Source organism: Prinia subflava, chromosome 3 (assembly GCF_021018805.1).
Source record: "Prinia subflava isolate CZ2003 ecotype Zambia chromosome 3, Cam_Psub_1.2, whole genome shotgun sequence".
NCBI classification, from domain to species: Eukaryota; Metazoa; Chordata; class Aves; order Passeriformes; family Cisticolidae; genus Prinia; species Prinia subflava.
Genome location: NC_086249.1, coordinates 26679406 through 26694459, shown reverse-complemented (window position 1 = coordinate 26694459; position 15054 = coordinate 26679406). Strand labels below are relative to the sequence as shown.

General features: G+C 40.3%; 1 protein-coding gene across 2 annotated transcripts in view; it reads right to left on the bottom strand.

Annotated features, from left to right (window-relative positions):
• Window positions 1-14483, bottom strand: part of LOC134549064 (putative N-acetylated-alpha-linked acidic dipeptidase) — a 28677-nt gene extending 14194 nt beyond the window's left edge. The window contains exons 1-7 of one of the 2 annotated variants that reach the window (XR_010079989.1): window positions 11866-14483; window positions 10331-10439; window positions 6928-7114; window positions 6046-6147; window positions 4345-4470; window positions 2260-2446; window positions 1019-1112 (exon numbers count right to left, since the gene is read on the bottom strand). Coding sequence is in view for 1 of the 2 variants with exons in the window: in XM_063394463.1 (XP_063250533.1) it covers window positions 1019-1112; window positions 2260-2446; window positions 4345-4470; window positions 6046-6147; window positions 6928-7114; window positions 10331-10439; window positions 11866-11977 (917 nt within the window). In the remaining variant the exon portion in view is untranslated. The remainder of the gene's footprint in view (window positions 1-1018; window positions 1113-2259; window positions 2447-4344; window positions 4471-6045; window positions 6148-6927; window positions 7115-10330; window positions 10440-11865) is intronic. The other variant, XM_063394463.1, reaches the window with a different exon arrangement.
• Window positions 14484-15054: the final 571 nt, after the last annotated feature.

Genomic DNA, 15054 nt, shown 5'->3' with positions numbered 1-15054 from the left:
AAGGCTTTGCATATAAACTGCCTCTTGTAAATGGTCCCTGGAACATTCTACTGCCCTGAACTGCATTTGCATTCGAATTAGCAGAGAGCAACCTGGGCCATTCCAACGGCACAGGCAATAGTTCTAGTGCCTGTCCCTGTACACGGTTTAGTCTTGTAGCACAGACAGCTGTAGTGTGGCAAAGATGGCTAAAGTAGAGAAACATGATCAATCCCAGTCGCCCTTTCCTGTTCCATGGTCCAAAGTGCCATGTTTTTCCTGTTAACACAACTGGACTTGCAGTAATTCGGTAGACTGCGATCACCCAGACTTACTCCCTTGAAGGACTTTTATTTTTGACATGAACTTCTGCGATACAAAGGAAGTATGCTGGATGATCTGGTTCTTAGGGAGCAAAATATATTTATTGCAAATGAAAGCATGTCTTTTACTGTAAATACATAATTCAGTCAAGCTTTATTCCACAGAGCGCTTCAACATGCCTTCAGGCCCTGAGTAAATTGTTTATATAAAAATATGATAGAAGGAATAACAAGATGCTATGACTTCTCAAAACAAAAATGAAAAAAAGGACCCAGTATTTTTAAAGGATTTAGGTTTCATTTATAATTATTAAAACCCAGTTCTAGAATTATTTATTACTTATTGAACAGAAATGTCTGGCTACATCATATTTATACATAGTAATGGCAGTGGATAAAAGAGGTTTTTTAACCTCTGTCTTTATCATTATGAGCTGTTATCCTGATAACAGTGATAATTATAGAGTTTTAAAGAAAATTTGGAGACATATTAGCCCATATTACAAATGACCTTTTCCACATAACTCTGCACACATCTCATATGTAACAATAGACACCACACTTACCTCCTACAGAGGACCTAATGAGAAACAAACATTATTTCAACAGCTACAGGAGAAGCAGAACACAAAATTCTTTTTACTCTCTTTTCAAATACTCTCATAAGTTCCAAAAAACAATCTCCTAAAAATACCTCATGTCTCCCATGCACTTACCGCAGTAATGACTCTGCATCATGATAGCCAATAGGATGAATTGGAATTTTTGGGAGACCTACACCACTGGTTTTGTCTAATCGGTACATGTAGTCTGAAAGCAAAACACAGACATTTTCATATTCACAAGTCTCAGAAGGAACATTCATAGCACAATCTTAACACTGGAGTCAGGAATAATAATTTGGCTTTTCTGGAAGCTGAGTTGACATCTTCCCAGTAATTTCATTCTTTGTGCTTTATCAACATGTTTTCAGAGAGACACTGATCAAGGTTTTCCATAGTGTCAGCAGTCATGCATTTAAAGATGGCTGGAAATTTTAAGATTATTTGTTCATTTTTTTGTGTTTAAATACTTTTACATAGAAATATTTGTCTTCATGGGAAAGAAGTTCAGGCTAAGCTACACATAAAGAACAAGAGCAAAGAAGGACCCCATAGTGTGATGCTTGGGACATTCAGCTGGGAACTAGAAAAATTTGCCAGTTGATGAAGAGATGCAGATAAAATCTTATACATTGGACTACTGAATCTTTTGGGGTTGCTGTTTTTGTGTAGAAAACAAGATCTAGGTTTTGTTCTGACAAAGCTCAAATACAAGCAATTTTTTTTTTTTTACAAATCTTAATCATCTTAATCTTCATGACATGGACAAAAGTACATGCTGAATAGTTTCCTTAATACAATGTTCACAGGAACCCTTTGTGATTGAGGGAGACAGGGATTCATCTGTGTGATCACTGACTCTAGCGTGAGGAACCAAAAAATTTTCTGTCTGCTCTGCCATGCTGCTGCTTTGAACATGTATCCCCTTCCAGCACAAGTTCTGTTGCCTGGAGGGAACACTGCCCATCACTTAAGGACTACTTTTCTTGAGGTGATTGCCTCTCTCAGATATGCTGGCCCAAGTGCTGGCATAAATAGTTCTTAGTGAATTTCAGTCAAAATGATCTGGATTCGTTGCTAAATGAAACAGCTTAGGCACAACTTGAGCAGCTGAGGAAGCCTAAGGTAAAGGTGATGAATGCAGATCAGCACTCCAGGGCTCCCCTAATATCCTCTCACTTTCTATCATTTCTATCTGTGCTGTTTACAGAAGTGCCCTACTGCAGTGAAACCTGAAGCTGCCTCTTTTAGAAACAAAGACTATGAAGGAAAGTGTGTTGTTATAAGGGAGAAAACATCCTCTGCTCTTTCCTGACACCAGACCCCCAGAGAATGTCTTCTCTAGAGTCACTCACCTTTTGCAGGATAACCTGGAGTCAGAGGATCCCCTGCCCCATTCAGGTTTAATACATTCCCACGCTGGACTCCTCCACCTGGAAGGTTCCAGCCATTTGGATAAGGATCTACTCCAGGTGCGCAGTAGTCAGCAGGGTCAGAGTACAGAATAATTCCCTTGGCACCTGCCAATTCAGCATTCTTCACCTGCAAAGCACATCTCCTGTCCCTATCCAGTTCTTTATAGCTTGATCCCAGAGTTCAAGGAGCAAAAGAAAGTATAAATTACAGTGATTTTTCCTCAGGGTCTTTTACGGTGCTTGGGATAAGTCAAGGGTCTATAACTGTCTCATAATTTCCTAAAAAATATATAAATGCAGATACCAGGTTTCATATGAAAGTAAAAAGTTTGCTGTTGCTTTGATTTTCAGTTAGGAGATAACACCAGTGACATGGAGAACATCCTCCACAGTATTGCTACATAACCTGAGTTTGCATTCTGTCATCCAGATCAATACAATCACCTGACTGTTGGAATCTACACGAACAGAAAAACTGTATCACATATAATGCAACAGTATCTTTCAGGTAGTCTGGTATTTACCTTATTTACCTAAAAGATCTCTGAATGATCTGACCAGACCCAGATCTCAGGGTCTGCTCTATGCAGGAAGCTTGAAAGTGCCTTTGGCTGTGAACAAGACTAACTCCAGAGAGCCACATTTTAGGCTCATTATGGTAGAAGGACTGACCTGCATGCAGTTTTAAAAGTGTTCTTGTGTGACTTTATTATTGTATATATTATATATATCATTCTGACATCCCAGTCTGGTTTGCTACTAGATATGACAGTGATGGATAGTGATGGATAGTGACAGAGTGAAAACTAATCCTCAACAGTTTTAAATTTGGGCATTTTAACTCAGAAATATCACAGCTTTTTTTTCCTTTTCTTTTTATTTTAAAGGAAATACAGTAGTTGCCTTCATCCTCTATCCTGTTTTTGCACACCATAAGGAAGTTGAAAAACTTTCAGTTCAGTTCTCCAGATTTTATACAGGCTACCAAATTCTTCAGTATATAAGCAGCCATTAGAAATACTGCTGTAAGAATGAAGATATCCCTTTGTATCAGTGAGGGCATATAATTTCCAAACCACAGGAAAACTGCCTCTCTAGACATTAGTAATTCTAAGATATTTGTGTTTCATTTTAAGGAAAGATTCATAGACAGTAATACCTTCTTCAATTTTTAAGTCTTTTCCATTCAGACCGTATCTTTATGAGTGGTAAACAATTTAGTGAAAATATTATCTGGCACAGAATATGAGGTATATACCACTTTTCACTGGTGAAAAAGATATGCATGTAAACCAGTGGGTTATCTATTTAAAAGCTTTACACAAGATTAATCAACAGCATATAATAAGAATTGGCATCCAGTGAATTCAGGGCTTGATACCCTTAGGTAATTGACAAATACAAATTATAGTCCACTCAAATTAGGGTCAAAATAGCTGTTGTACAAGAGCCAAACACTCTTAAAATAGACTGTCTTCTTAAATCTCTGTTGTGAAAATAACTTCAGTGTATGCCTGAAGTATGTACAGGATTATGCTCCCTTCCATGAGCTGTTAGATCATGGAAATCTGCAAAAACTGTAGTATAAAACAAAATTTATATGACAGGGAAGTTGAATAACCACATACAGAATTTAAAATAACTTCCATACAGTTATAGTCTCTGTCTGGTGCACAGAAACCATTATAAAGAAACACAATACAGACATGGTAAAGAACAGCTGAACCAACAGGGTAGAACAATCTGGTTCAGAATTAGAGTATGACACTCTAGTAGTGATATTTTGGAAAAATTATAGAATGCAAATGAATATTAAAATATGGAACATTTTCCAACTGAGTTACTTTTATCCTAGAAATACTAAAGAATCATTTTTGAACACAGATCTATGAAAAATCAATTACTCTAAAATCTCCAGAGCACCTTAGGGAAGTGTTTCAGCATCTTGAAAACACTGAAAAGCAGAACAGTTGAAGTGGGAGTATCACTGAGAAGGGCAGCAACATTTTTATACACCGGGATTACCTTATTTCCTCTGAAGATCTTCCCATATCTGGCAATAACAATCTTTCCTGTACAGTCAATTCCCATTTCACGTTCTAACGTAAAGAAGTCCTCGGTGCGGCCATAATTCACATACACCAACTCACCCTGAGAGAAAGAGGCAGCACTTGACACAATAATGTCAGAGAGCATGTTGAAAGGAGTATGTGATTTGGTAAGATAATAATGGTTTTCAACATAAAATTCCTGGCCTGCAAGAACCCAGAAGAGCCTTGGCCCCACTGAACATTCCCACTGAGGAGCTTTATACATGCTCCCTCCTGTGCTGTGTGCAGTACAATGCAGCCAACAGCACACTGCAGAATGCTACTGCTAAGAGCACTAGACAAGTACCTGGAGGTCTTGTCAAACTCTTATGTAATAAGGTGAAAATAAGCATCAGATTTTGAAAAGACAAGCTTGTCTTTACGTATTGTTTTCATTGGAAACAAAGATTTTATATTTAATGAAAATAAAACAATTTCCTAAAGAAGGAAGCTGAAGCTTTTAAACTGGTTTTCATCAGTTCCCAAATCTTATCACTTACAGTAGCTCTCCACAAACCAAACAAAGCAGTGATGTTATTCTGTCTTTCTTTGGTGATAGTTATAATAAAAGGTCAAAACTCATTAATTTTATCTTACACTATGTTCCAAATTTCCCACTGCAATTCTTGGAACACTCAAAGCTCTTATGTCCCAGGGTACAGATTATTTGCCTGGTTCTCCAGCTTTCTTTGAGTGTCTGAGGCAAATAGATACAGTATTCCTTTTGTTTTCTGGACTTGAACAGCTTATTAACAAACATCACAACATACATGACTCTGATATAATACCAAGCTGTGTGAGAAGAAGCATTAGCATGTTCCCAGATGGAACTTTAAAGCAGAACCTGGACCAGGTTTCTTTCAACCTAAATTATTCTACATATAGACAGGAAAGATATTGAGAACAACACCAAGAAATTCTAATCTAACAAAATATTAATTGAAACCCCTAATGATCACAGAACTGAAAACTGCTGTTACACAGCCCAGCTTTATCAAAGAAAGCTGATATAATCTGTGTAACAAGACATGAAGGATTAGTGTTAAATTCAGATCACATCAACACCTTTATTGCCAGCTAGAAAGGGCAACAAAAGCTTTTCAAGCATACTTAACACTATGCAGCTATACCTGTCAGTGGGAGCCTTGGGCAAGCAGCATTTTGAAAAGTAAGGTTGCTCATTTGGCCGGGTAAATGTAACAGTCAATTTGTTCACCAAGATGGGAAACAGTAGCACACAGTTACAGAAATGTCTGGGGAAGTTTACAGCAGCTGATATTAAAGATTTATTACCATAGTTTTTAAGAAAAATAAAAAATAAAACCCAGCTCTGACTCAAATCAGAGAAAAAAATTAGACATATATATGACTTCTCAGTTTGAACATTTCTGCATCACAATAATCCCAAGAACATCAAAGGTAGGTCACATTTCCTACTGGTGATAAATAGGGTTTTGAACAAAAGCCTAAGGAATTTTAAATTATTCTGTATTGCTCTCTGATATTCTGTGCAATGCTACAGTTAACTATGGTATTCCATCTTTTCCATTTCTATTATTTCTATTTCTGTCTCTTTTTTTCCTACTTCTCCTCCTACCTTCTATTTCTTTTACTATGTAACATTCTACTATCTTACCTCAGGCATTCCTTGGGCTGAAAAGGCACTGTAGGGAGGCACCACATCTCTAACAGCCTCATATCCTGGAGGAGGAGGCTCAGACAATGATGTGTTGAAAACCTAATGGGAAAGGAGCAAAGGAATAAGGTAAACAAGGCACTATGAAAAATAAATAATTTCTATTCACAAGAACATTTCACAAGCATTTGCAATCTAAAGGACACTTTAGAATTCTACCTAAGAAGTGGCCAAAGTTTTAGCAAGCACTGGGTATCCTTTTCAGTAAGCATGCTCAATGTGTCAACTTACAAATCCCATCTGCACTCTTCACAGAGAATCCTGCATAAATGAACACAGGGTTCCCTGAAGTGGTCGGGGTACAGCAGATAAGAACAGGTTAGATGAGTCGTAAAAATGTTTGCACTCTGAAGTGCAACTACGAAGCTTCTACGTGCACTTCAGCCAGTATGCAATGAACTCATTCCCCCTATGATAGCCTTAAGACATAAATTCTATTCTTCCAGAAACTGAATTTAGCAGAATCATCAATATTGTATAATGAATCAGTGCAAAGAATGGTGCTGACCAGGCTTTCTTTCCCCTTTCTAAACAACAGAGTAATTTTCAAACAATTGAATTACACAACATAATTCTCTTACATAATTGGCTTTTAATCCATATGCCAGGATGCTGTATGAATCAGAGTAAATATTATTATTTACACATATATTATGAAACGAAGATGCAAAATATAAAAGCAAACTGGAATTCCTGGTTTCCATGAGCATTGTACCAGGCCCCACACCATTAAGTGAACACAGGACAGTTTTCCCTCACAGCCTTCCCAGGTGTATGAAAGTGATTTTGTTCCCTGGTTGGAAAAATTGGTGGGTTTTGTACCTCATTGCCATGCTCATCAATTATTGAGATGTAGTTGGGCTTAGTGTCATCAGGGTAAGAGAGCAAGACATCATAATGAACCAACTGAACTGAATCCAAACCAAATTTCTCCCACTCAGCTTGGACTTGCTGTGCCAGATGCATATTTTCCTTTGTTCCTGCTAGGTGAGGAAGCTGTGTAAAATTGCTAGAGGAAAGGAAGAAATAAACAGTCAGGCACTGAAGGTCATAATCAGAACTCCTCTTAGCCTAGCTGGAAATAAACCTCATAGAGATGATCAAATATACTCAGGCTAAATAAGGACCAAGACGTCTCTGCATCTATATATTTTTATGTTGTACACATAAACTGAGATGAAGGGTTTCAGGCTGTCCTGATCTAGCACAGGTATTTAAATCTTCCTTGCAGGATGGTTTAGCAAGAATGGTGTGGTGACACTAGCTACAGGGTCTTGTCCTTTATTTACTCCTTGTCTTCTGAGCTACAGAAGGCCTATGCACTCCTGTGCACAGTAAGACCTTATCATTGTAAAGTGATAAAAGAATTGAATACAATTATTTTTGTGTATTCAGTTTAGGAATGTGCATAATTACTCTGATCCTTACTTGTATTTAACTAGATATTCTCCTTGAATCCCACAATCTTAATTAATTTTGGCCCAAATACTGGTTTATCTAAAAGTTCACTCCTAGTGTGTCTTGTTGGCAATTAAAGAGAGTGATTTTTGAGTACCATATAAACAAGGAACAGAAAAACTCAACAGTTTGTGACTTAAAAGTCATGCCAACATGACTAACAAACAGTGAAAGAGAGCATAAATAATAAACAGTCCATTGTCTAAAAAAAAAAAAAAAAGAATTCTCCAGACCATTGTGAAAGCCCAGTTGTGAAGCCAGCTGAAAAACCCCTCAATTGAATGAGGCTGTGATTGTGGTGTCCTCATTCTATCATATGACCATGCCATTAACATGCCGAGGAAGCATGTGTGGCACCAGCTGGTGTTCATGAAGGAAATTGTACCTTTGATTATGAAGCGGTGTGAGATTAGAAAAAAAATTAAATTCTGGAGCTCAAATAAGACCAAAGCCATCAAAGAAAGCCATTCTGAAAGAACTATACATGAATAGAATAGAATAGAATAGAATAGAATAGAATAGAATAGAATAGAATAGAATAGAATAGAATAGAATAGAATAGAATAGAATAGAATAGAATAGAATAGAATAGAATAGAATAGAATAGAATAGAATAGAATAGAATAGAATAGAATAGAACAGAACAGAACAGAACAGAACAGAACAGAACAGAACAGAACAGAACAGAACAGAACAGAACAGAACAGAACAGAACAGGTTTGCTTACAAGGAATCTACAACAATCATCTAGTCCCACTGCCTGGTCAATTCAGGTCTGACAAAGTTAAACCATGTTGTTAAGGGCATTGTCCAAATGTCTTTTGAACACTGACAAGCTTGGGCCATTGATCACCTCTCTAGAATGCCTGTTTCAAGTCTGAACATCCTCTTGGTAAAGAAATGCTTCCTCAAGTCCATTCTGAACTTTCTCTGGTGCAGCTTTGAACTATTCCTACACATCCTATCACTGGATACCAGGAAGGAAAAACGAGCACCTCTCCTGCCACATCACCTCCTTAGGAAAGCTGTAGGGAGCAATAAGGTTGCCCCTCAGCCTCCTTTTCTCCAAACTAGACAAAACCCTTAGCAGCCAAATGCAGCTGGATAAAACCATGTTCCTCTGATCATGCCAAAATCTAATGCTGTACTATAAGTCACTCTTATAGTGACAGCATTATCTTCTGGATGACATACCCTGAACCAAGAGCACACTTACATGTTATTGTGAGTGAAAATGGTTGTTTTCTTTAAGAGTTACAAGTGTTTAAGTACCACATTTTCATTAGAAGTTGATTTATGCAGTAACATTTTCCTGTACTACACTCCCATTTACCTGAAGCTTGTTGTTTTTCTTCATTGTCTCTTCTAATCTGACTACCTGTACTGGTAGTTCTGAGCAGTAACTAAATATCTGCTGTATTTCACTTCAGGACTAGCCTATGACAGTAAACAAGGTACAAGGCTTTCTGCTTACATAGAGACAGGGAGTTTAGAGGGCAGAAAGGTACTTTCACAGAGCTGTTTAACCACAGTTGACTTTGCAGGAGCCAAAACACAGGTTAAGGCTCTAAAAACTCCTAAATCTTTGGTTTTGAATGTGTATGTTATAGTGCAGTACATGACTGTTATGTAGTAGAGAGATCATACTTCCCAGCTAATTTATCTGCAATAGTTCATGGCAAATACACTTAAAATAAAAGCAGCGGGATTGCCACAATCCTATTAACTGAAAATGGTCTTTTAGTGATTTAGTTTTGCACAACTCCATGCTGTATAATCAGACTGGGAGTATGAGGTAAATTCAAATTTATTGATCATTCCTACAATAGCTGATGCTCTCTCTTTACACTGAAAGTAAACTCCTATCAATAAACTATGACTTGTGGCCTATTAATAGAAATAAATGTAAGAAGACTTTGATGACTTAATGACCGGAATAAATATAAGATTTAAACAAATCTTAAGAGAAAAATAATCTATTTACAAGACCCCTAAACAAACAAATCAAGTACAAGTAATTGCAGTTAAAGCTTCTAAGTTAATAAAATAGAAATATTTATTACATTGATTAAATCTTAATAGATTTCAAAATATCTGTATGCTCATGTTCATTGAAATTATTTTGAATTGTTTGAAGCATGACCAACAAGCCAGAGGGGTGATTCTGTCCCTCTACTCTGCTTCATAAGACCCCAGCTGCACTGCTGTGATCAGCTCTGAGACCCAACACAAGAAGGACAAGGGCTTGATGGAACAAGTCCCAGAGGAGGCCATGGAAAGGATCACAGGGCTGGAGCATCTCTCCTAAGAAGAGAGGCTGGGAGAGTTGGAGCCGTTCACCCTGGAGAAGGCCCCAAGACCTTATAGCACTTGCCAGTACCTGAAGGAGGGTTACAAGAAGGCTCGAGAGAGACCTTTTTCAAGGGCATGTAGTGATACAAGAAGGGATAATGGCTTTGAACTGAAAGAGGTCAGGTTTAGATTGGCTATTAGGAAGAAATTCTTTACTGTGAGGATGGTGAGGCACTGGCACAGGTTTACCAGAGAGGCTGTGGATGCGCCATTCCTGGAAGTGTTCAAGGCCAGGTTGGACAGAGCTCTGAGCAACCTGGTCTAGTAGAAAGTGTCCCTGCCCACGGCAGATAGGTTAGCACCAGAGGATCTTTAAAGTCCTTTCCAACAAATTTTATGACTCTGTGATCATTGGGCTGGCTCCCACTTGATTTTTTTTTTCTTGTCTGAACTGATTAGTCTACACACTGCTTACTAAAGAAACTGCTTGATGTTTTCTGCTTTCATTTCAGCCATAAATGCTGTCCTCATGTCCTCATGAGTACTCAGAGATGTCTTCTTATCTGTAGGTTTTGCAAACCAGCCTGTACAACACATGAAAATACAAAAGTAAAAACATCAGTGCAATATTCCTATGACACACATCACTTCTCTTTAGTCTCACCACAAGATTTTCACTGTTTTATGTTTTGGAACTGTTTTTATTTCAGCACATATAAGCAGATACAACCTAATGCAGGCTGCAAAGTAATGGCAGTGTTAGTCCCACAAATGATAAGAGAACTTTTTTTGTCTAGGTAGATGTTGAGAGATATAAAATACTTTCTTATATTTATTCATCAGTTATTTTCCTGTAGATGCTAAGGAGACTTATCTATCTTTCTTGAGCACCAGAACATCATGCTGTCAGTCATATCATACCTCAATAATACCTCATATAATATAATACCTCATACCTCAATAATAAGGCAGCAGCTTTACAAAACATGCCCAGAAACACAGGGACACTTTGTCAGGAACAGATGTCTTGTAATTCCTTTCTCACTCTCCGCTCTGTCTGGCTCCTTTCTGGAATCCTTCCCTTTCTGAGCAAGCAATACCAGAGTAAGTGATGAGAGAACAGCTGGCTAGAAAGAGAAGTGTTCCTGACATCTGTTTTTAAGTCAGACTGGACAAGTTCACTGCATGTGCAGCAGCAGCTCCATGGGTAGTGTGAACGAGAGAACCAGTGGGTTCAAGAGGGCAACGAGCTGGCACCAGTGAGGCACTGGTTACTGGCACAGTGAAACGCTCCACATGAGAGAGGAATTCAGTCGGGGCTTCCCAGTGGCACCAATTCCAAGTACATACCAAGTGGCATTGCTAAATACAAGCGGCTCTTTTGTTTTCCTTCCTTCTGTAAGCTGATCATGATTCATACGTGAAACCAAAAGGAAGGTAAGGAGGGGGAATCTCTTGCCGCAGCAACCCTCAGTCCTGCCTGCTTGGGACAAGGAGCAGGTGAGACATTGAAAGACTATTTCTCCCCTCCTATCCGTGCCCCTTCAGCCCCATGTTTCCTTTCCTGCCTCTCTGGCTGCGGCTGGTGCTGTTTCAAGGCAGCAGGGTCGAGGGCTATGTCTTTTGTCTCCTCACAAACCCAGCTCTCCTTTCTCCTGCCCACAGCACTATTTTACTCCCACTTACTTAAAAAAAAAAAAAAAAAAAAAAAAAAAAAAAAAAAAAAAAAAAAAAGGTAAATAGAAAACCAAGGCAAAGACACGAAAACCCTTTTCCTGCGGAGGAGCTGGGTATCCCAGAGCGGGTCAATGACTGCACCGCCCGGTGTGAAGGGAGGGAGGCACGGAGGGCGGTACGGCCCGGCTGAGCACGGACTCACCTCGGGCACCCTTGCCACAAACTCCCGGGCGCTGGAAACCCTCCCTCTTCTCCCCCCACCCCGGCCCTTCCTCGGCCCGGCTCTGAGCCGGAGGAGCCCCCGATGCCAAGGAGAGTTAGTCTGCACTGTACCGATGAGGAACCCGAGGAGGAAGAACCCCGCCGCTGCTCCCAGGACGACAGCCCAGAAACGGCCCCTGGCTGCCCTGGCCGACTCCGAGCGGGCGCCGAATGAGCTCCACATAGCTACAGCCCGGCCACCCTCAGCGCCCCGCGACTCTAGCCTGAGGCCGGCCGGGAGTGCCCCACTCTGCCCGCCCCGGCCCCGCCCCGCCCCGCCCCGCCTGGCGCCGCCTCTGGACGGCCGCGGCGTCAGCCCGGGCCGAGCTCTGCCCGCCGCTCCAGGATGCCCATCTCTCCTCTGCCAGACCCCTGCGGTATCCTGCCGCCCCGTGTTTCACACAGCCACAGAATCAAACCGGTTGGAAAAGAGCTCTAGGGCTGTCGAGCTCAACCTGTGACCGAACACCAGCACATCTACAAGACCGTGGCACCAAGTGTCACATCCAGTCCTTAACACCTCCAAGCATGGTGACTGCATCACCTCTTCGGGCCCATTCCAATGTCTCATCAACCTTTCTGTTAAAAAACTTTGCTTAATGTGCAGACTGAACCTCCCCTGGCACAGCTGGGGGTTATGGCCTCTTGGTCTGCTCTTGGTAGCCTGGGAGAAAAGCCCTCTCCCCACCTGGCTGCAGCCTCATTCAGGCAGCTGTAGAGAGTGATAAGGTCACATCTGAGCCTCCTTTTGTCCAGGTTAAACCCCCAGCTCCCTCAGCTGCTCCTTACAGGACATGCACTCCAGAACCTTCACCAACCTTCATTGCGCTTTTCTGGATACTGGAAAGCCCTTCCTGAATTGGGTGGCCTAGAACTGGACACAGGATCCAAGGTTCGATCTTATGAGTACTGAGTACAGGGAGATGATCACCTCCCACTCCTGCTGGCCACGCTATTACTGATACAGGCTGGGATGACATGGGCCTTTTTGCCTACCTGGGCACACAGTTCTTTTGATTTACTACAAAGGGCAGAGTGATGACTTCCACACTTGGATAGCCATGGATTTCTCAGACTGTGCCATGCTGTGCCATCCTCCACTGGACACACAACCAGAGCTGACACAACCAGCTGGGAAAATCTGAGGGAGAAGAAATGTAACAGCCGTGTTATATTAATGTTTTAAAAGATACATTTTAACATTTTACTCCAATACCTAGCACACTCTGATGAGCTATAAAGACTCTTTGGAGAGAGATGTGCCCCCATGAAGGTGGGTTACTACAATGTATCTCCATGCCCTGTGTTTCCTCCCATTTTATGGAGGCATAGCCCCCAAGAGAGTGGGTGCACCCAGCTGCCAGTTCGAGGACAAGGCTGAAACTTTGCCCACTTTTGACTTCGCTGGTGTCTTCTTTTCCACCTCTTAAAATTATCACTGTATGATTTTGGAAACACCTCTCCATTCACTTCAGTCATCATATTTGGAGTGAGAGTTTACCTTTAAGGCCATGAACAGAGTGGAACTTTGCCTGCAGAGGGGACCTCACTGGCTCTGCATGGATTTTAATCCTCAGAATCCTTGCTCAGGCACCAAACAGCTGATGTTTAACACAAAAATCTGAAGTTGTGTTGTACCAGTGTCCACATACAGTACAAGCAGTCTGTACTCAGCAGCAGCACAAGAACTGTGCACTCTACTCCTATTGAGCCATGCTGCTTGCTGATGCAGACAAAACCTGAACCTAGGATGAATTCCAGACATTGGACTTTGTCTTACCTCATCTGCAGAACCTATCACACCAGGAAATCTTGATAAAAGCTCACTAGAGGGCTACTGTGGAAAGCAGAAGTGTTGGCTTCGAAAAGCAATACACCAATAACACAACAGTACCGTGCTTTTAAATTTTCTGAGACAAATAAACCCTACGAATGACCAACCAGATAGGAAAAAGAAAAAAAGAAAAAAAAGAAAAAAAAGGAAAAAAAAAAAAAAGAAAAAGAAAAAGAAAAAAAAGGTCTACATTTGTGGTATTGGTCCTGTCTCCTACTTTATGCTATTGTATGCAGTCTAACCCTTCTTATGATACCCTGAGCAGGGTACTCTGTCACATTGTCAAGTCAGACTCAGATGCCTGAGAAGTTGCCATCAGATTCACATGGTGGAAGGGTTTACTTCTGCCCTGCAGTTTACTTTCCTTCCCCATCCTGAACCTGCACAATGTGCCTGTATTTGTGCCTTCTCCACTATTTGCAGGTGGATGACGAAACCAAGGCAATGTTAAGTAGGCTGAAGAATGAACATGTCTTCTGGTATTCTTAGAAAGATTAATTTGGCCAGGAGACCTTTGGGCATAAGGCATTTTTGGGAGAGCCTCTGGATCAGTTAATTGGTTTTTGAAGCACTTGGAAATTAGATTAATGAAGCACCATGGGATTAAGCACTGAACAAAAACATATCTTATGTCTTGATTAATATTCCAGAGGGATTTAATCAATCCCAGTGGTTTATGGCCACACTTCTTCAAATGAAATAAGATGGAAAGGAGCAGTGAGGAAATTGAGATGAGAATACTGTTGAAAGTTTGGCATTGTTTAGTACTCTAAAATTAACACACCTGCCCACACCACCACGAAGTTCTGAATTACTGCTTTGAGATGTTTTATATTTAGATTTTCAGTGTGCCTGCAGCTTGGGCAGCACATTATGGACCTTAAATATACAATAGCAGCAGCCAAAGGTCATAGAAAAATTTATTCATGAGTAAATGGCAGTTATGATAAATGCATTAAATGTTATGCTTGTTCTGTACAGAATCATATAGGTCACTTTGTAGGCAAAGCCATTTCACAAAAATGTAGGAAAGGTTAATGCTTCTCCTGTTTCTGCAAAAAATCTTCTACTAATCAAAGTACTAGAAATATTGAATTCTTATCTCTGAGATTCAAGGAATGTATGAAAACTTTTCTTTTTCAGTATGTCTGCTTGAAGAAACAAACGCTCCGGGTTTTGAGACACAGATTTTAGGCAATGTTTTGCTTAGGAATATCCACTTATTTATCATGACACAGTTTTCTTTAGGTCCAGTTGCAACCAATGGTAGGATCTTTACTTGAAGTTGTTACAGAGCCTATTTGTATGTTAAAGGGTTGTTCAAACACAGATACAATAAATTCAGCTTCTGTGTTACTTTCTTTTTATTTACCCACAGGATAACTATATTCTTTGCTAGCCCTTCAGCATGTGAAAATGTTGTTTAC